The 21,434-nt window shown below is 46.7% G+C and overlaps 1 protein-coding gene across 1 annotated transcript in view; it reads right to left on the reverse strand.

The window, feature by feature from the left end:
- Positions 1 to 6,730: 6,730 nt before the first annotated feature.
- The window catches only part of CLIC5 (chloride intracellular channel 5), a 106,174-nt gene continuing 91,470 nt past the window's right edge, over positions 6,731 to 21,434 (reverse strand). Inside the window, exons 5-6 of the mRNA XM_011282370.4 lie at positions 17,857 to 18,041; positions 6,731 to 11,324 (exon numbers count right to left, since the gene is read on the reverse strand). Coding sequence (XP_011280672.1) covers positions 11,157 to 11,324; positions 17,857 to 18,041 — 353 coding nt within the window. The 3' untranslated portion in view covers positions 6,731 to 11,156. The remainder of the gene's footprint in view (positions 11,325 to 17,856; positions 18,042 to 21,434) is intronic.

Below are 21,434 nucleotides of genomic sequence, written 5' to 3' on the forward strand. Positions count from 1 at the left end.
ACTTTTTGGACATAAATTTTATCCAGCGGCTTCCCCCCCTCAGGATGCCTCTTGTTGCCATCTGTTGCCCCAATCCTATTTGAGTTGGAGTCCATGAGTTTAGGGCAATGTCTTCAAAAGAGGAAGTGAAGATGTCCTTGTAGTCTTTCTTCATTTTTAGAGAGTTAAAAAGAAAAACAACTGCCTCTCCATTTTATCTCTCAATATAGCTCTGGGTCAAGTGGTCTCACTGATTATCTAGTTGGCTTTCTGCCTTGATGCATTTATAGAATCTTTTATTATTGACTTTGGCTCCTTGCAAGGTACTCCAAAAAAGCATATTACAATAGTCTCTAGTGGGCAATTTACCTTTTAACTGCTCCTTTCATGACCCGCCCCCAACACCCTCATTTAGTTCCCCTTTCTAGAATTAAATAACCACATGATAGCTTTTGGGCTCCATGTCTCTTTTGGTTGTTGAACTTGGCCCTGTGGTGGTCTTAATTATGTAATGGTTCAGTTAGACTCTCATGCTCTTTTACATCCATCCCCTTTCTTCTACATTTGTTTTCAGGTTATACGGCATCTTGATAGATTCAGAGCCAGATAATTAGGACCATCTTGGTTTGGTTTTTTGAGAATCTCTCTGAGAATCACTGACACCGTGATAAGAGATTGTGCTCAAGGAGTTGTGTGCTGCATGAGAATGGGCTGGGGGCAAAAGGAAAAAATAAAGGCTACCATTTTCCAAAAGTCTTTTGGTTCCAGGTGAACGTGAAGTCTCTTTTCCCCATTAATTAATCTAGGATTAAAGACTGAAGATCTGCCTGTCTATTGGGTCTTACTTTAGAGGCCATCGTACACTAGAGACCATCACCCTAGAAATACAGACTTGGATTCAAGGTTTTCTCGATTTACTTTTCTATCACACTTCCCATAAATCCCATGGCAGGGCCTGCCGACTCACCATTTTTCTCTCAATTCACTTTATCCACACTCATCTTCCCTAAGGACGGGACTGACCTTACTCTGAAGGCCAAAAGCTCAATGAGTTTCTGGTAGAAATTTCTGGCAGAAAATAGCTCTTCCCAAGTCCGATGCTAATGTTTCCAAAGCCAGAAGTCAGAGAGGAACCCTGCCCCTCCCACGCATATCCATAGACAGCTTCTCACCATGTTCCTAACACCCTTAAGGCTATACCGACAGGGTATAAACTGAGTTTGATCTAGAGTAGCAATCCTTATGTCGCCAAAAGTATTTCTTCATCTTTTTAAATTCCCTCACATTTGATCTAAAGAAGGAATCCTACGTGTTTCTGTTCTACTTAAAAATACACCAAGGAGTCCAAAGGGGAGCAAATACACCAGTTTATACTCGACTCATTCCATGATGTGGCAGCTTCGTGGATATGTAGTAGCTAAATACTGGAGGAGGAAACTTGCACACTCCCTTCTAAGAGAAAGAAAACCTAAAGACAGTAAATAAAGTAGAATTGTGCACTTAGGAGAGATCCTCAGCAAGTGGGTACGTAGACAACAACTTTGGGAGCATGTCACTTCTCAAACTGAGAAGAATCGAAAAAGGATGAATCTCTATACTGGCAATGATGTAAGAAAATAAGCATTCGTATTCTTCTGATAAGAGAGTGAGTTTAGAACAATCTGGAGGCAAATTTAGTAACACATAGTAGGTGTCTTAAAAGATGCATGCCATTTGATTAATTTCACTTCCAGAAGTCAATTCTACAGGGAAAATAGAGGTAATGAAGAATCTAGCTTACTGGAACGTCATTATAGCATTGATGATGAGTTAAAAACTTAGAAAAATCCTAAAGGTCAAATAATAGGCAGCTGATTAGATAGATTACGATACACAAGAATGATGTTATAGATGTTATGGAAAAGGGACATGGAACGATGTTCACGATATGTGAGTGGGAAAAAAAAAAACACTGAAAAATGGTATGCAGCACGCCAGTTGACAATTACCAAAACAAAACAAGAAAAAAACACCAGAAAGACTTGATTTTAAAAAGTTACATTTATTAGATTGATTTCAATCAAAAAGAACACCTCTTTGACAGAGTCTTAGCAGTGTTAGAAGAGGGAGGTTGGCAAGGATATTTACAGGGTTTCAGAGCCAGAGTCCTGTGACTATAAGGTGGGTCTCACCAGGTAAGGGGCTGGCTATGATTGGGCAGTTGATGACAAAATAATTTTGAATTGGCGGCCACAGTAAGGTAAGGTCTTGAAGCAAATACTGTTGAGTAAGATGCTGGTCTTAATAAGTAAGCAAGTAACAAGTTTGTTACTATTCTTGTCTGGTCCCAGTATTATTTGGCAGAAAAACAGGAAAAAGTGCTTTACTCATAACTGCTTATCATAGAGACAGGAAAGTTCAGTGGTTTTAGCTCTTAATCACAGCTCTCTTTTGGTGAAAAAAAATATATTCACGTTTATATTTCTATCTCACTAGAAAAAGTCTAGGAAGATAATCATTTACACATTAAAGGTGGTGGTTATCCCATGGGTGGCTCAGTCGGTTAAGTGTCCGACTTCAGCTCGGGTAACGATCTCACGGTTCATGAGTTCGAGCCCCCCATCGGGCTCTGGTGCGGACAGCTCGGAGCCTGGAGGCTGCTTCGGATTCTATGTCTCCCTCTCTCTCTGCCCCTCTCCCACTCATGCTCTGTCTCTCTCTGTCTCACAAAAATAAATAAACATTAAAAAAAATTTTTAGAAAAAGGTGGTTATCTCTGGATGGAAGGATTACAGGTATTAACTTCTTTGCTTCTCTGTATTTTCTAAATTTTCTCTAATGAACATATATTCAGAAAAAAAAGATTTATCTGTTTAACTCATACTTAACCAGACTATGCCAGAACTATAGTATCCAGAGTCACCCTCACTTCAGAGCATCTAGTCTTCTTGTAAATATAACATGCCATCTATGCAGAATTTTGTGGCCAGCTTGGGAAACTGGCTAAACCATTCCCTAATCACAACCATGCAATCCAATAAGCATCAGGCAACTCTCCATCTTTTCAGACAGACAAACAAATGCTGTGTAGACTGCTTAGGAGGCCCCATTGCTCAAAAGTATATTGGAAGCGTATTTAACCAACACAGATGCCTGTTTCTCTCCTAGACTCACGGTTATCACCCCCTCTTCAGAGTGCTGGTGCAGTGGGTGTCGGGGAAATGAACTGTGAGATATGAGGTGAACCCAGAAGCCTAGAATACTGACTCATGACCTCTCCAGTGAACCACTAACGGATGTTTTTGAGCAAATAATATTTGCTGAGTGCTAGACAAGGTGAGGCGTGGTACAACCATTGGATAGCTGACATTCCGCCCCTTAAAAGAGCTTAGTTGTGGGTTTTTTTGTGTTTTTGTTTTAAGAGCTTGGGTTTTAATTGAGGAAGGGGTGGTGAGGAGCGACTAGCACACAGGCACAATTCCAAACGCACAAAATGGCATGCAACCAAGCACTGCTCCACAGGTCGAGGAGCACTTCATTCTATGCTGGCCCCATTACAGTATTTGTACCGTGGGTCTTGCATGGTCCAGTCTCTGCATCATATATTCATTTGGAGATAAGAAGCTTTGGGTTATCAAGATATCCTAGTCAAAGGAGGTTAAACTCAAACTTTTTTTTTTTTTTAACGTTTATTTATTTTTAAGACAGAGAGAGACAGAGCATGAACGGGGGAGGGGCAGAGAGAGAGGGAGACACAGAATCCGAAACAGGCTCCAGGCTCTGAGCTGTCAGCACAGAGCCCGACGTGGGGCTCGAACTCACGGACCGCGAGATCGTGACCTGAGCCGAAGTCGGACGCTTAACCAACTGAACCACCCAGGCGCCCCTCAAACTTTTTTTTTTTTAATTTCCATACTTCTTACTGACAATCTTACCAAAATTTGATCTGCTTTATTTTCTGCAGCTTAATGACGCAAAGTGCAGGTCCCCAGGGTCATTTCATTGCACATAGATATCGATTTCATGGAATGTGAACTAAAAAGATAGGAGAGTGACATGCATGTGAATTGATCCCAAGACCAACTGAAGATTACTTTAGAAGAAAGGAAAAGAGGGGCGCTTGGGTGGCTTAGTCGGTTGAGCGTCCGACTTCGGCTCAGGTCATGATCTCATGGCTTGTGAGTTCGTGTTGGGCTCTGTGCTGACAGCTCAGAGCTGGAGCCTGCTTCTGATTCTGTGTCTCCCTCTCTCTCTGCCCCTCCCCTGTTCTCTCTCTCTCTCTCTCTCTCTCATATAAATCAACATAGAAAAGGGAAGGAAAGGGAAGGGAAGGAAAGGGAAGGGAAGAAAAGAAAAGGGGGCTCCTGGGTGACTCAGTCAGTTGAGCATCTGACTTCTGCTCAGGTCACGATCTCACGGTTCTTGAGTTCCAGCCCTGCATTGGGCCGTCTGCTGTCAGCACAGAGCCTGCTTCAGATCCTCTGTCCTCCCCTCTCTCTGCTCCTCCTTCCCCCACCTCAAAAATAAATAAACATTAAAAAAAAAAAAACAAAAAAAACAATCCACCAGTTACAAATACCCAAGTCTTTTCTGGTGATCAGCTTCTTCCATTAAGGAGGATCACAATGAGACCTTCTAATAGATTGATAGTTCCAATTGGCTGAAATGTCTTTTCCCTTGAAATAACCCTTTATTACCTATAAGCACTCTTCATCAAGGATCTCATCACCTCAAATAAGGAAGTTTCGTAACCCTCTTGGGGAAATGGGCCCAGAAAGTTTACAGAGTTAATGTAGTGATGGATTTAGGATTACAAGTCGGACCTGCTGTTTTCAACTCTGACCCTCCTCCAGTCTGATATCCCAGTTCTTTTCCTACAAGGTAAAACTTATTGGGGATTCTGGGGATCTTAGCTAGTAGACATAAACATGAAAGAGACACGGCTCATGACACTTGTAAGTACAATGAGACACTCTTGTCCCCCAAGGGCACTTTCTTGGCAGGTTCTCTGGAACAGGACTCTGTTCTCCTTAATGCCAGGCACAGACACTGCCACTCATGTGCCCCTTGGTTTCATCACTGCGTAATTAAGGAAACCAAGATGCAGAGAAATGAAGTCTCCCGTGCTCTCAGCTCTTGGTCAGCCTATGGAGCCAACAATGGGAACACGGAACACCTCCTGGCTGGGCACTCTGATGACCAAACTGACACTTAAAAACAGCGGTGGGGTGCTTGGGTGGCTTGGTCAGTTAAGCGTCCGACTCTTGATCTCAGCTCAGGTCACGTTCTCACCGTTCCTGAGACCAAGCCCTGCGATGAGCTCTGTGCTGACAGTGCGGAGCCTGCTTGGGATTCTCTTTCTCTCTCCCTCTGTCCCTGTCTCGCCTCTCTCTCTCTCTCTCTCTCTCTCTCTCTCTCTCTCTCTCTCTCAAAATAAACAAACACTTAAAAAACAAACAAGAACAGCAACAACAACAACAAACTTGGTTAAGACACCAGTTAATATGCCTTTGGCTGCCTGTAATAACAAACATACAAACACCCTTCAATGCTCTAGGATGCATTACGGAACAGGAAATGAAGAGTGAGAGCCAGTAGCAGGGTTGACTGATTCAGCAGCTCAGTGGTCCATTCTAGGAGGCAGGCTCCCTCCATTCTTGGGAGAGAATGCGGTGTATTGCCTGAAGCACACCCCTCATGGTCTCCCTGCGTGGCAGCATTTCCAGGCCTCACACCTGCATCCAGGAGCAGCCTCAGAGGCAGTGACTTAGGGAGTCACTTCTTCAGACCAAGGAGATCTTTCTCAGAAGTTCCTGAACAAATCTCCTTTCACAATACTGGGTGGAACTCGGTCAAGAACCCACTCTGAAGTCAACCACAGCCAGAAGGACAGGATCAGACCCTTCATGATTCACCCCCTGGAACTGGGGTTGGAACCACGTCTACCTGAATCCTATGAAGGTAGGGAGTAGGAAGGAGTGGGGAGGAAGGCCCCAGACCCAATCAGAGCTCTGCCTGAGGAAGCCAGGGGATGGTCAGGAGGGAGGGACACCATCGACAGCATCAACTACACCTACTCTGAGCGACAGGCCACCTCTGATGGGAGTTCCTTGAGTTGGGTGTTACCTCCCTTCCAAGGTGAGGAGAGGCTATTCTGACAGAGCAGGAAAGACTCAGGAAACTGAATGCTCATAGAGGTCCCGTTGGGTGTTCATGCTGGCTTCAGGTAAAACTTACTAAAGACTCTGGGGACCCTAATCTAGAGTCAGTGATGTTCTAGGGGTAGAAATTAGGGCCACGAACCCTGACAGGGCTAGGTAACCGGCGGGGGGGGGGGGGGAGCAGGGGGGACAAGAGAGAGTTTTGGGTGCAGGTGGACCAGTATTTTAAAGTACTCCTTAAATCATATCTGGATTGTCACTGTTTGCCTACCCCCAAGTGTGACCCTACAGATTGGCAACTGAAGTGAGAAACATGAAGAAACGTCAGTGTATTTCTTGACCCAGCCCACGTTCTATAGAATAGAATCGAATTCATTCTTGCTAAAATAAAAATTGATTTTTGGATGACTGGGTCACAAACTTCTTGCTTTTCCTGCCCCTCTTCCTCTTTTTATTTGCTTTTGATTTTTAAGAATAATGAACATATTCTCTTTTATAATGGGAAAACAGAATAACCCTTATTTGGAAAAAAAAAAGGGTATTTCACGCTTCTCATTTAGAACAGCATAGGAAATCCCCACCTCAAATAAGCAGTCTGAGGATCGCGTTTGTAGTATTTGAAAATAAACCAACTTTATTTGAATCAGCCAATACCAATCAAGACTGGAAAACAAATTTCTAACTGCTTCAGATTCATGAAGAAAACATTCAACAATATCTTCATTAAAAGGCAACTTATATTTATTAAGGCTTGAAAGCATGTCTTAGTACTTTATCACCACAGTTAAAGGTCTTGAGAAAATCAAGTGACCATCATTTGGAGTGTCTTTCTAAAATGAAATTTTGTCCTTCTATAAAAGCTAGGCATCTTTTGCTAAATTAGCTACACCCCAGCTTTCCAAATGGGAAAAACAGGAAATCAGGAAAGGAAGACAAATTCAAACGTCAGCCGGATATTATATATTTTAAGTATAGGCATAATCGATAATATGAAATCTCTAACTATACATAAAATACCTTAGATAATTGGATCCTTAAAACTATGGTTTTCCAAAAAAAACAGATTGCTTTTAGCGAAACACAGATTAGCCCAAACCCTATAATGAAGCAATCTTCCATTTTATTTTTGGTTCGTAAGGGGAACATTGGATCTAATTCCTCAGGTAACATTAGACAAAATTATGCACACTTTGGATCATACCGAATGATGAAAGGAAAGCATCCTGAAACTAAGCTGCGAGAAGAATATTGGCAAAGGTCGAGGAACAGGCATTCATGAAGGGGGCACACGTTCCTTGGTTTGAATGCTACAAAGCGCTGGATAGAAGACAATGGTTTTGTTTGCAGAAAGGGCTCCAAGCCCAAAGATGTTCAGCTCCAGATGTTCCACATGCATACTTCTTTCTCTAACGCTTACAATTCTTTTCGATGGCATATCAAACACGACGAAGTGATCCCTTAGGAATCAATGAACTTAGTTTTACTAATGACTTAATACTGCTTCATCTTTCCAAGGAGAGAGACACTGGCATCTTGATTCACTCTGCTATCAAAAAGGGTCCTGGCCACTGGCAATAGTGGTGAGTCAACTACATCTCCTGCTGCCTCTAAACCAACTGATGTTTAGACACAGACCTCAATGGTTTCTCACCACGGAAAACTCTTACTAACACACCCTCCTGACTCTGTCCCTTTTTTAAATTCTATTTGCCTAAGCCTCCTCGGATTCTTAGCTCTGCAGGGTCCGTTCCAGGCATCATCCATTTTGCAACAATTCTAAGATGCTGGCGGCGTCTGCCTGCAGAGTGGCCAGAGGGCACAGATGTCGTGAAGAGCTTCCGTTGTTTCATTTGATAAATGCTAGCATGTGAAGCTCAGGAAACTTCACTCTTGGTGAAGCCTTTTTTCTAACGAAAAGGCCAAGATCCTTGCTGGCCCCACCAGCGGGGGATGTGAACACCAAAAACAGTGGCATTTCCTGGGAAGCTGAAACCGTCCGAGATTGTATGACCAAATAAAAGTGGTTTTCACTTTTCACAGCCTGTGATTCTGAATTGTCAGGCATCTGAATTCCCTTATCAGGGGACAAAGACACACGACAGAAGGAACCATTATCCAGCCCATCTTATAAAGTTATTAAAATCATATCCAATACCTTCTCTCTGGGCCATCCTGAGAGGCAGCCCAGCCTGACAGATGGGTAAAGTCTACACAGTTATTCTAAGTTGGGTTCTTCTTTCTGCCTCTGCCTCCCACCATGCTATCCCATAAAAATCAAATAAAACAGTGACACGGAAACCAAAGAAGAAAAATAAATCCCAAACAAAATAGGATCTCATCCCAAACCTTTTCAAATGCCAATGAAATGTTTTCTGAAGGATCAGTATTCATTCGAGACCAGTGACAAGGGTGACCTCCTCTTAAAACTCTGGAGTCTACACTGCAAACCTTGAATACTTCCTGAGTTGGTTCTGGAGACACCTAAGGACCTCACCATGCGGATGTTGGAAGATGATTTGCCATGTATATAACAAGGTTATGGCCAAGATTCTTCAGGGAGGCTGAAGAATATGGAGGCAAATCTCTTTTGGAAAAAAGTAATCAGAAGATAATATTATTGTTACTTAAAAATATTCTAATAAATCTGGTCATAAGACATTAAAGCTCTCAGTCAATAGTCGTATTATATAGTAATCTACTGTTGAAAGAAAAAAGATATTCCTGAATCAAGTACTCACAAGTGCTTTCCATCTATAACTCTGCCCCCTGTGTTAAATGGTTATAAGTGATCACGTAACTGCCCCCCCAAACTCGTGCCTTAATATTTATGTAAAACTAAGTCAACCACAGAAGGAATATCTAGAAACAACCATGTTGATTTGGTTTGTCTTGTTTTTAAAGACTCGCCAACACTGAATTCTGACAATCAAATCAGTCATTAGTATCCGACAACTCGTGTGGGGAGCCATCCCCCCCGGATGGCCTGTTTTCTCTGTCACACTGGCCATGCTAACACCTACCTGCTTCAAGAACAGCACCACTGTGGGTCTCTGGAAAGTAAACTGCCTCTTAGGTCATCATGCCTGTGTTGGTCAACTCAGGGAGGGGTTTCTGGGGACAACAGGATTTACACTAATTCAAAGTCTCCTGGGATCATTCAAGACTTCATCTCCCAAGAGACCAGTCTGGGGCTTTACTGTAGAGTAAAAGGGGCCATTTCCTCAGCATTCTCCTTTTTAAACATGTCTCAGGACTGAGTTCCCGGGGAGTCCCAGGGAAGATTCCTTTAAGGGTGGAAATGAATCGACTCCTCCTGCCCTTGCAAAGCTCTCAGGCTAATAAAATGTCCTACTGAGAAATTTCCTCTTCCTCAGTGGGCTAAGGGGGCCCCTGTTTCCTCCCCAATGCTCAGATCTGTGTGCCACTTTTGTTCTCCAGAGCTCCCTGGAGGCAGGTGGGTCTGGGGCCTGCCGGGTTGAAGATGCACGGATGTCTTCACGGAAAGGCCCCATGCTGTCCTGCCACCCTTCCTGAGCAATGAGCCAGTTCCCGAGGCTTTCTAGCACTTGGAAGCCTCATCCTGTAGCAGGTGGCTTTTCTCATAGGGTGTTCACCAGGATAGGGGGCCGATGGTTAGCTCATTTTCCTGAGTTTCCTCTGCCCGGGTCCCCAGGCTCAAGCCAGGTGAGCTTTGAAGGAGGTGACACTCAAGGAGAATGACCAAGGAGAGAAATACCAACTAAAAAATATCCTTTTTCATCTGGCAGGTGAGTCAGATGGCAGGAAAATTAGCCCAGGTGGGGCACATATTTTTCTTCAAGTTCAAACCACATGGTTTCCCAGTCAGAAAGGCCCATGGACTTTCTTCCTAAGGTGTTCCATGACCATGCCACCTCCCAAATGGACCCATCACCCGATGGAGGCTGCAGCTGACTCAGCCAGGAGGGCCCAGCTAGCAGACCCAAGACCCGCATCCAGGAGCAACTTGAAGGACCTGGAAAGTCATGTTTGGCCAATTCTTGGTTTTTTTTGTTATAGGGTTCGCAGTGATATATAACATCAGCAGTTCAAGACTTAGGGAGATCATAAGAGAGAAGACCTATCTGAAAGATTGCCAGGGAACATGGAGCCTCATGAAGAACTTCTTCACCCAACCGCCCCACCCCCCCCATCTGCTTTCTCCAAGACTGAAATTCACTCATGGATCAAACGTAATCTCCACCAAAACAACTACCCCTAAAGCAAGCAAAATCCATGGCTGGCAGACCCCGTGGTCCTTTTGGCATTGACGCTCCTCCTCTGGCCCTTCCCAGTCACTCTGCTTTGCAACTGCATGCCAACTTCCCTTCCTCGAAAGGCCTGGACAGTGTAAAAACAGAGGCTGGTGTCAGCCAGACACACGAGGGCATCGCAATGCCCTCAGCACGGCAGCAAATGGAGACTACGTCTGCAGTGGTTTTCCAATCTGGTCCTCAGCGCCCAGTGGGACGGCAGGTGTCAAGACGCTGTGAGGGACTGCAGGTGTGTCTGTCATGGGCCCAATCCCCAGCCTGCCTGTCCTCCGTTCACTCTCTCCATCTCCCCCAAACGCAGCGGATCTGTTTCTACTAAGAACTACGATGGCATCTGTCCTTGGCCGTGGAGTTCCCAACAAAGAGGAGGGCGGAAGAGGGCACACTGTCACACGTTTTCCTAATGCAGCTGAGGAGAGGTTCTGATATTGGCGGAGGGGGCAGTGACGGTCCCTTACGTGGGTTCTCCAACACTGACCCCAGATGCACGGAACCCAGTCTCGGCCCAAAGGTTGAGAGCGTGACTATTTCTATCATTTCTGCTTGCAGATTCCTGCACGATCAGATGGGGTCGGCGCTGACCTTCCTAAGAGACAGCAGGCCGGGGTTCCAGGAGGCCAGCAAGAGGCGGCCGGCTACAAAAAGGAGTGTCCCCGAGACAACGCGGAAGAGGAGTGTGTGAGGCCGGAGTCCTTTGGGAGAAGCAGAGTCCTTCTGCTGGGGCGGTGGGGCAAGGTGGCCGAGCTCAGGACCGGCTGAGGCGCTTGGCAACATCCGCGTAGGCCGACTCGATCTCCTTGTCTGCCGCACAGGTGTTGGTGAACTCATCCCGGGCATAGGCGTTCTTGAGGTACCGCCACAGGCCTGTCATCTCAGCCGGGAAATCGTAGTTGCGATATTTCTTGGCCACAATCTACAACACAGACGGCAGGACAGAGATGGCGTGAGCGGGCAAAGCAAATCACTGAGAAGGAGTTAAGCGGCTTGACCTACCATGTGGGCTGGGAGGAAACCCAGCAGGCATCACAGGGGGCCATCAGCAAAGTGTCTGTGACACAAGCTGGCAGGCGCTGCCTCCTTGTCATCTTATCTAAGCTTATTTATTTCTTAAGTAAATACAATTTGCCCTTTGACCTCGCCATTCTGCTTCTAGCGATGTTTCGTTAGGAAACAATCATGTACGTATACCAAGATTCAGCTACCCGTATATGATCATGGAACTAATAGTAAAAAAAAGAATGCAATGGTAAAAAAAAAAATGGTATAGAACACAAATGTCCGCCAATATCTATTTTTTTTTTAATTTTTTTTTCAATGTTTATTATGTTTATTTATTTTGGGGACAGAGAGAGACAGAGCATGAACGGGGGAGGGGCAGAGAGAGAGGGAGACACAGAATCGGAAACAGGCTCCAGGCTCCGAGCCATCAGCCCAGAGCCTGACGCGGGGCTCAAACTCACAGACCGCGAGATCGTGACCTTGTCCACCAATATCTAAATGGAGAAATACATCATCATACGTAAATACAGGGCCATTCCGGACAGCCATTAAAAATGATGCTGCAGGGGCGCCCGAGCGGCTCAGTCAGTTAAGCATCCGACTTTGGCTCAGGTCATGATCTCACGGTCCGCGAGTTCAAGCCCCACGTTGGGCTCTGTGCTGACAGCTCAGAGCTTGGAGCCTGCTTCAGATTCTGTGTCTCCCTCTCGCTCTGCCCCTCCCCCACTTGTACCCCCCTCTCTCAAAAATAAAGATTAAATTTTTTTTTTTTGAAAATAAAGTGCAGTATAAACTAAAATTCTTAAGAAGTGCAGTATCATGCATTTGGAGAAATGTGTGTGATTACTTAGAAGTACAGGTACCAAAATGCGATCAGTGGTTAAGTCTGACTGATCGAGCTATAAACTGTTTCCTGTTACCTGCTCTGTTTTACATAAGCACCCGTATTTTCAGGAGAGAATAAAAAGCATAAGGAGTGTAAGTCAGATGTGGGAATGGATAGGCAGGTTCTCGAGTGAACAGATCTTGAGCGGGAGTGAACGAATGGTGATTTTTATTCTGTCCGGAGTCTGCCACACGTGGGGGCCGTGGATGGGCGTTCGGGGAAAGCAGAGTTCGTGCTGAAACGGTCGCACAGTGGTTACAGCGTGGGCTCTCGATCCCAGCTGAATGCATCTGCAATTTTTACTCCACTACTTAATAGCTGTGTGGCCTTGGACTACTTACTTAGCCTCTCTGAGCCCCAATTTCTTTATCTCTCAAAGGAAGATAATAATAGAACCTATCCTGGAATAACAAATTAGTTAACACACACGAAACGTTTAGAGGGGTACCTGGCTCATACTGAGTGCTCGAGAAACATCACCTCCTCTTCTAATTCATTGAGACCCACCTTTTGCTCATTTGCATGCATTCACAGATAAGGATAAGGTGGTCTTCGCTGAGGGTGACCTGTGTAGTTACACGGGGCCTCGAACTCAGAGGGGCCTGTTCTTGGTTTAATGCTCTGCTGTCACCATCTGGAAATTCTGAGTACTTTTTTTTTTAACAGGGCCCCCTTTATTGTCACTGTACGTTGGGGTCCACACATTAGCCATTCTTGCCTCGAGCCCTCGGGGGGCTAGGGTGGGAACAATAAAGAGTAGCCTCTCTCCTAAGGCACTGACTTCTGACTCCTTTTTCGCTTTCTTTTTAGAGAGGTCGTCAGACTGCTGACCCTGGGATCCTCCCACTCAGAGAACCTCCGCCCCCCACCACCCCAATTCAGCTACTCTGGACTTTCACCTTCATGTCGATGCCCGTGATGTTCAGGGTCCCCTAGAGAGCTGTGCTGAGTGAGGGCAACGATGAGGGAGGGCAGGAAGAGCTCAGCCTCATCAATTTGACCACATTCCCAAGGAGCACGCATCTCCCCCTCCCTATTCTTCAGTTTGGAACGTCTGTTACATACTAAGGTCTGTTCTATTCTGAATTGCAATTACTGTTTTCATATCCTCTCTCTCTTCTCTAGCTTGTGAGCAGTAGGAGGACAGGAACCACAACTTCTTCATTTCTGTACTGCCTGATAATCTCAATGACACGGTTTATAAGCACAGCGACACTAGCAAATACTCATCTACTCTGCACCCTGCTCTAGGCTTCACCTTAAGCCCTCTGCAAGCTACTTTAAATCTCTAAATAACTTTATAAGGAAGAGTGTATTATACTCCCATTTTTACAGATGTGGAAAGTAAGGCAAAGGGAAGTTAACTAAGTAAAGGTTCCATAAACAGTTGTATGGAATCTTTACTATCCTCAGTTATCCCAAATCAGAGTGCATCTTCTAGAGTCAAACGTAAGACACGTACTTTTAAAGACCAGAGATCCTCAGCGATGAACAAACTGAAGCCGCAAGAGATTCAATGGCTTACACAACATTACACAGGAAATGAATTAATTCGACCAACATCTACTGAGTAATCACTAATATTTATTCCGGTCCTTGCTTTTCTTTTCTTTTCTTTTTTTTTTTTTTTTTTATTTGAGTGTAGTTGACGTGCAATGTTACATTAGTTTCAGGTGTGCAACCCTGTGATTCAGCCAAGTTTCTATGCTGTGCTGTGCACAGCAACAGTGTAGCTCCTATCTGTCACCACAGGACACTATCAGTATCACTGACTATGTTCCTTAGGCCGTGCCTTTTAGTCCTGTGACAGTCCTTCCCTTCTAATCTGCGGTCCTCCCCACGGGGCTACCGAGCCCTGTGCAAATGATGCAGGAACCGCTATACTCAGAATCCCTCACGTGCCAGTTATTCAGCTATAGCTGCTGATCTCCAAACCACCCTTGGGCTTGTTTCTTCCAGCCGCTGGGGCAGGGACTCTGCAAATCACATCTCTGCTTTGCCAGTGACTCCCTGTGAGGCTCTGTCACGAGGGGGCGCTAGAGAGAAAGCCTGCAAGGCTGGAGGAGGGAGAAGAGGCGTCCCTTCCCTTCCTAGGCATTCTGTTCCTCTCAGTCCCCTTTGCTCCCGCAGTGGCAACTGACTCCTGTTTTCTTGTTTTGCCTACACTAGCGGAACCCGTGCATCACCCCGTCTGAGAGAGGCCAGCGCACGACAGTGACCCCTCTGGACTGTCCTCTTAACTCCGCCTCCAGTGCTGGCTCAGCAGCGCCCCACCCCAGAGGTCCAAGGTTCAGCTCTGCAGGGGCCCCTCATCTAAGTTTCCAAGTTTAGATAATTCTGACCTCTTCCGTTTACCTCTGCTGCCCTGGGGGTTGTAGCTGCCTCATTCTGGTGAAATGTCATGGTACACTTTGCCTTCCTAGATCTTCAGTACTTAGTGCTTCTCTCTATTAAATTCTTTTGGTGGGGCGCCTGGGTGGCTCAGTCGGTTGAGCAACCAACTCTTGATTTTAGCTCCGGGCAAGATGCCAGGATTGTGGGATCAAGCCTGCATCGAGCTCCATGCTGAGCGTAGATCCTCTGAGCGTAGATCAGGCTGAGCTTAAGATCCTCTCTCTCTCTCTCTTTTTCTCTCTCTGCCCCTCTCCCCGGCTCATCTCTCTCTCTCTCTCTCTCTCTCTCTCTCTCTCTCTCTAAAATGAAAAAAAAATTAAATTCTCTTGGCTAAGATAACTGGTCTGGTGTGGTCACTGGAGAAGCCATCCCCACAATGTTGTGTCCAGCTCAGGTGTGGCTAAAAAGGCAAAGGGGATGGAATCTGAGTCCTCTGGTAGAGCACCGGCCATAACCCAATGCCGGGTCCAACAGACACTGCCCGTTCACCTTGGCCTTCCCCTGTTCACCGCAGGGTGAGGACCCTTGGGTTTGCCCAAGAGCCTTTGAGAAGAAGCTGTCCCTGCCCCGGCAAAAGCAAGTCCCTGCAGGATCTGAGGGTCACACGCTGACCGACAGAGCGGCCTCAAGTCCCTCCGTGCTGGGATCTGTTTTCATTTTTGAAGGATACGACGTGAGATTTAAAACAGCAGAAAAGCAATTTATGGACATAGACTTGTGTTCATGCCTCCCTTCCTGTTTGCTTCAGGGGCTGAAGCAGGTCACTGTGCTAGGCAGGGGTCCCAGTGGCCCCGAGAGAAGGCCCGCCATGCCCCTCCCTGCCCGGATCTGCACGCCCTGAGCCTTGGCCACGGAACCGGCTGTTTCCTCGCATGTCGGTTTGACTTGAGGAGCCAAGGACTAGAAGGGAGCCAGACAGCACGAGTTCAAACCAGGCTCTCAGGCGGGATGAAGATGAACCTGAACGAGAGCCAGGCAAGAGAGAGAGAGGGAGGGAGAACGCACGCGCAAGAGAGCAGGCGGGGATGCGCACACGGAGCTCTGACGTTCACAGGAACTTCCACGCTCCTGCTCTGAATTTGCTCTTTCATATGAAAACAGTTAGCTCCCACAGCCCAGATTAGGTTTTGGCATCAGAAGCCAAACTTGACTTGGCTCCCCCTTCACTCTTTCTTCATGTCGGGGGTTTGCCAGGTCTCTGGGATCTGATAAGCTGGATCAGCAGAAATATGAGGAGACAGAAGGCGAGGCCCAGCCTTGTCCCCTCCAAGGCCGCCATCCCCCCTCCCTGCCCCGCCCCGATCCCCAGCTTCTCCAAGGACACGGGCGTCGCATCATCGTTTAGGGCTGGGGAGGCACCGGAGGAGTCGAAGGATGAAGCACGGGGCCTGGGAGATCCATTTGTTTACCTTATTTGACAAGAGATTCTTCAAGACAGAAGAAAAGAGCGAAAGAAGAGAGAGAAAGAGGCAAGAAGGAATATACTTCCTATCTCTTCATTGGGGCATGAGAAAAAAGAGTTCCAAAGAGATTAAATGACTCGCCCCAGCTCATGCTGTCAGGACTAGCATGGGGGTCTCACGCCTTTCTGAATGGGGGTCCTTTCGTTACACCAACTCTGACACAGTGTGGCTGACCTGGAATCACACCATCCCTAAGGGTGCCACTTGTTCCTCGGGAAAAGAGAATAAAAGACGTTTCCAGGGCTGTGGTGGCGCATGCAGTAATTAACGACTTCAAAGACGTGTAAGCTTGGGTGGACTTATAAGTAACCGTTGGCCTGGCCCCGAAACCCAAAGTGCCTTCATAGTCACAGGCTGCATTTTCCCAGCCTATCGGTAACGGCATGCATGATTCCCACCCAGTCTCCAGCTCTGACCAAGTCCCATGGCGCTTGCCCAGCTAAGATCGCAATTCAAGCTGGTTGTGCTCTGATTGGAGGGAGGCCCGCGTTTCCAGCTCAGGGCTACAGCTGAAACACGATAGGCAGATAGCCAGCTGATAAATGATTCTTTTTCCGAAGGGTAGAAGGAAAGTGGGTATGATAAAGTCACAAGCTAAGTGATGAAATGGCCAATCAGTGAGTATTTATGAAAGGGCCACCATGAACCCGCCCACCATCATGCTTGGAGAAGCCACTATCCCCACAGAGCTGACTGCCTGAGACGTACGATACGAGTACGTATGGGAGTAGACGACGATCTAGCTGCACGATCCCACTGTGTGTTTCTCTAGGCTGGTGAGGGCCGGGAAAGGAGGTAAGAAGAAGCATCAGTTTAGAGAGAGAATGTTGGGGCACCCTACTGTTGTCTTCAAATGAGATGAAACAGAGCAGTCCCGTTCCATGCTGTTCCAGAATACAAAGGGTGGCCTGGAGGCTGATGGGGCTCAATACAAGGATGTTTTAATAATCAACGCTGTCCAAAGGGATAGGGCTGACTCGTTAGGCAGGGGACTCTTCATCATCAGAAAGGTGCAGTGACAGCTGCATGGAAGCCTGTCACAGACACACGGAAAGTGGTCCCGTTTGGGGTGGGAGATGGTTTGGGATGACCTTGGAATTCCCTTCTTTCCAACTCTCGGATCCTCCGATTCTTATAGGACAGGATTGCACGGGGGGATGAAGTTGACCAGTGAGTGCAACCATGACAAGAAAATGATGTCACTTCTTACAGCCTCCGGCTCTTCAAATGATAGACGAGGAGGATGCTATATGCCTGCCCTAGGGAGTTACTGAAGGGAATGAGAAGGCTCGCACATGAAGCAACTTCAGAGAGATGTGGGGGTGTGGCCAGTGAGAACCCAGGAGGCAGAGACAAGGAAGAAGTGCCCTCACTCACTCTCTCTCTCATACATGAAATGACAATGAGCTATTATGTATTGAGCCTTTACAATATGCCAGGCACTGTCACACCGTATTTACTCTCCCAGCCAAGAAGTAAGAATGAGAATAAGGAGGAAGTAATATATGCCTGCTTTACTGACACTCAGAGAGTCTATACAGCCACCAGGCAGTGGAAGCTGACTCTGAGTTCCTATTCGTGTGACTTCAGAGCCCAGGCTCTGTACCGGCCGTGTGGCACTGTCCTTGACTCATCTACACAAGTGACCGGGCCTATGGTGGACCTGGATACAGCGAGCCACCTGCAGATAGAGCGGTCTTTACCTTGACCACATGGAGTTTGGGCAACAGATTGCAGTCGGCCAGGGTCAGCTCGTCCCCGTCTAGGAATTTGCGCCGGGACCTCTTGTCTTCATCCCCGCAAGTGTTGGCGTCGATCTCTTCTGGAAGAGGGGTGTTCAGGTAGTCATCCAGTTTCTTCAGTGCCTTGGTCAGGCCTTTCTCAAGGGCTGGCATGAAACAGCAAAAGAAGTATCTTTAGCGGACCTTCCTGCCACTGGCAACAACCGCAGGGACTTCGGAGTAAAGGGGCTCATCCCGAATCCTGTCCCCCTCGTCACACGGCCAGCTCCCCACACACTACAGAATACCTGGCAGTCACCAATCCAATGCAGTGGAAGAGGACTAAGTGGTCTGAAAAAGCAAACTTTTTTTTTATTAAAAAAAAAAAAGCTTTTGAGTATTTATTTATTTTTGAGAGAGATTAGCGCAAGTGGAAGAGGGGCGGAGAGAGAGAGGGGGAGACAGGATCCAAAGCTGGCTCTGTGCTGACAGCACTGAGCCTGATGCAGGGCTCGATCGAACTCGTGACCCATGAGATCACGACCTGAGCCGAAGTCGGACACCCCACCGACTGAGCTACCCAGGTGCCCCAGAAAAAGCAAACTTTAACCAAGCAAAGTATACTAGCTAATCATTCGTGGAAAAAACATAAATATAGAAATACAACCATTAGGATATACGTCCGAGTTTTTAGAGTGCTCATCTCCAGTAGATATAATAATGACAGTTAATTTTCATTTTCTATTTTGCTTCTCTATATTTTGCCAATATTCCACAATCAACCCACATAATAATTTTGTAGAAAGGGCTCCTGACTAAGTAAATAACAACTGCGTAAAATCCCTAGGACAGAGATATGCACCAGACTTTGCAGAAGCATTAACCATGGGAGCACTGATGAACCCAACCCGAGAAGGGAAGGCGACAAGGTTTGCAGGAAGACCTGACATAGGAAAGTAAACCACCTGTTTGGTGTTGCCCCTAGAGGACCAATGCATACCAGAAAGCCCTACTTCAGTTTAATCTAGAGAAGGTTGTTCTAAAAATCAGGGATGTCCACAATGGAAGGGCCAGTGCACCAGAAATGCCCAGTCACAGCTGCGTGGACACCTGTCACGGACACAGCTCAAAGAATGAACGTCCAAAGGAAGATCATTTGGTGGATGATGTTTGCAGTCTTGTCCCAGTAATTTCCTGCCGAGTAATTCATTTAGCCACAAGAGCAGAACAAAGTATTCAAAAGAACAGCCGGATGGGGCGCCCGGGTGGCTCAGTCAGTTAAGTGGCCGACTTCGGCTCAGATCATGATCTCGCAGTCCGTGAGTTCGAGCCCCGCATCGGGCTCTGTGCTGACAGCTCAGAGCCTGGAGCCTGTTTCAGATTCTGTGTCTCCCTCTCTCTGACCCTCCCCCGTTCATGCTCTGTCTCTCCCTGTCTCAAAAATAAATAAAATGTTAAAAAAAATTAAAAAAAAACAAAAAACAAAAGAACAGCCAGAAGTCACTATCACTCAGAACCATTCCATCCAGAACTTCATAGTCTATTCCAGGCACAGAACACTGGTCACCTGAACTCAGAGGACAGAAGCGGACAGAGGTCGGGTCACCAGCCAGTCTTGATGCTAATTCTAGCAGATGAAAGGGGGATGCTCCCTCTGGAGGAAGAGCCCAGAGGACTGTACCCTTATTTACTTTTTCCCAAATGTGCCTTCTGTTAGCCACTCCTCCCTCAACCCAAGTTTGTCTTTTCATAGAAGGCCTTTGTTTGAGACAATGAAATGACACCAGCCCAAGATAAATCAATTGAACGCTTACTGGAATGTTGAAAACAGGCTGGAGGTTGGACGTGGTTTCTCAATACTTCCTTCTCCCTGGTGTGGCATTTGAACTTGTACTTCATCATCTGCTTTGTGTTTCCAGTTTGGGAGAATAGTGAGCAGGGCTGGGAAAAATGCTTGTATTCCCCTTAGTAATTGTCTAGACTAGGGATGGGACTGCAAGCCTATTCAAGGGCAGGAGCAGAGGGTGGGTACCAAACAATAGTTATTAGGCTCCCCACCCCCACCAAAGCACTTGTGATCTATATTGGGTTTGTCTGCTCTCTTAAATCCCTCCCTCCCTTTCAGTTATGGAGATTCTGACAAAATCTTGATGATAATGGAGATAGGAAAAGTCAAATAGAGGAGTGCTTGTTGAAGTCTGACCAATGGATAGCAATGCAAGGGAAAGAGACATATGATGGGAAATGAAACACTGCTGATTGTACTTCTAAAATGCCCGCTGGAGACCGGAGCAGGCCACTGCAGAAGTCTGTGCCCAAATTGCCCAGCGTGGGAACTATCATGACATTTGCAAAAGCTGCCTAGCACAGCAACTGGAGCTCCCTGGGAGGGTGGTTCTGGATAAGTATCAACTATCTCTCAAGGAGCTCTTGAGGTGGAAGAATAAAGCCCGGCAGTGGGCGTGGCTGTTGTCCTATCCTGTAACTGACATGTATGTAACATACCAAGTGGGCGTGTTCTCAGGATGTCCTCAAGCTTCAGTTTCATACTGGAGTTTGTGTAATTTTGATCAGGAATGTGAAGGGAGTGGGGGAGTTGGTGTTAACCGTGGTAGAAAGAAGAGGAGACCAGGCAGCAGGGAAGGGGCCACGTGACCTGGAGCTAACCCCGTGTTTAAATTTTGACCCTCCCCAGGGTGTATTTACTGCGACGTTGCTGAGGTGAAAGCTTCGGTTCCCTTAATCACATGGGCCCCTTCCAAGGCCTTGAGCTCGATTTTTTTTGATTCCTTATTTGTACTTATTCCATTGGCTTCAGACCCCGCAAGTGTTGGGAACATCCCTGATCCTGGAACTTACCAAGAAGTGGGACCTTGGGCAAGTTCCTCAACTTCACTGAGGTTCCGTTTTCTCATGTCAACTGTGAGAGGAAGATCGCTAATCTTCGTAAGGCCGGGGCGAGGACTAGCTCAGATTATGCAAGGAAAAGTGCCTCAGACTATGCCTGCCCCATGCTGGGACAGCAGTTAATGACTGCAATACCAAATATGGCAGCCATCTGCGCTCTGTCCCTGACCCCACACTCGCCACCAGTACTTTCCTCAAAAATCCAAGGTGCGGTAGACCATGAGAGATTCTCAGAAGCTCCAGTTCTGAGGCCCGGTCCCTGGAGGAGAGAATCAACAGCCCCGAGCCTTGCTTCTCTTCCCGATTTAACATACGGCCACAGCCGGTCCCTTACACTCCCCTGGGACCCTTCTTGGTGACGAGCTGTGTGAGGGGCACGGCCAGAGGGAAACAGACGCAACATGTCTGTGCTAACGCACTGCCCTTATTATCGAATACCAGATGCCAGCACCAAGAACTTCTCTGCCAGTCCTTTTCCCTCCTACCTGCCAACTTATTCCTCCGACCCTGGCTCAATCTGGCATCCATAGAATTTAATTATCTCTTTCGGCTGGCGGTACCCAGGTCATGAAAGCACAGGCGTTGACCTTTCTGCTAACAGCGCAGGGGACGTAAGAGAAACCAGAGTGACAAGTAGACGGTAATCCTTCAGT

This window comes from Felis catus, chromosome B2 (assembly GCF_018350175.1).
Source record: "Felis catus isolate Fca126 chromosome B2, F.catus_Fca126_mat1.0, whole genome shotgun sequence".
Taxonomy (NCBI): domain Eukaryota; kingdom Metazoa; phylum Chordata; class Mammalia; order Carnivora; family Felidae; genus Felis; species Felis catus.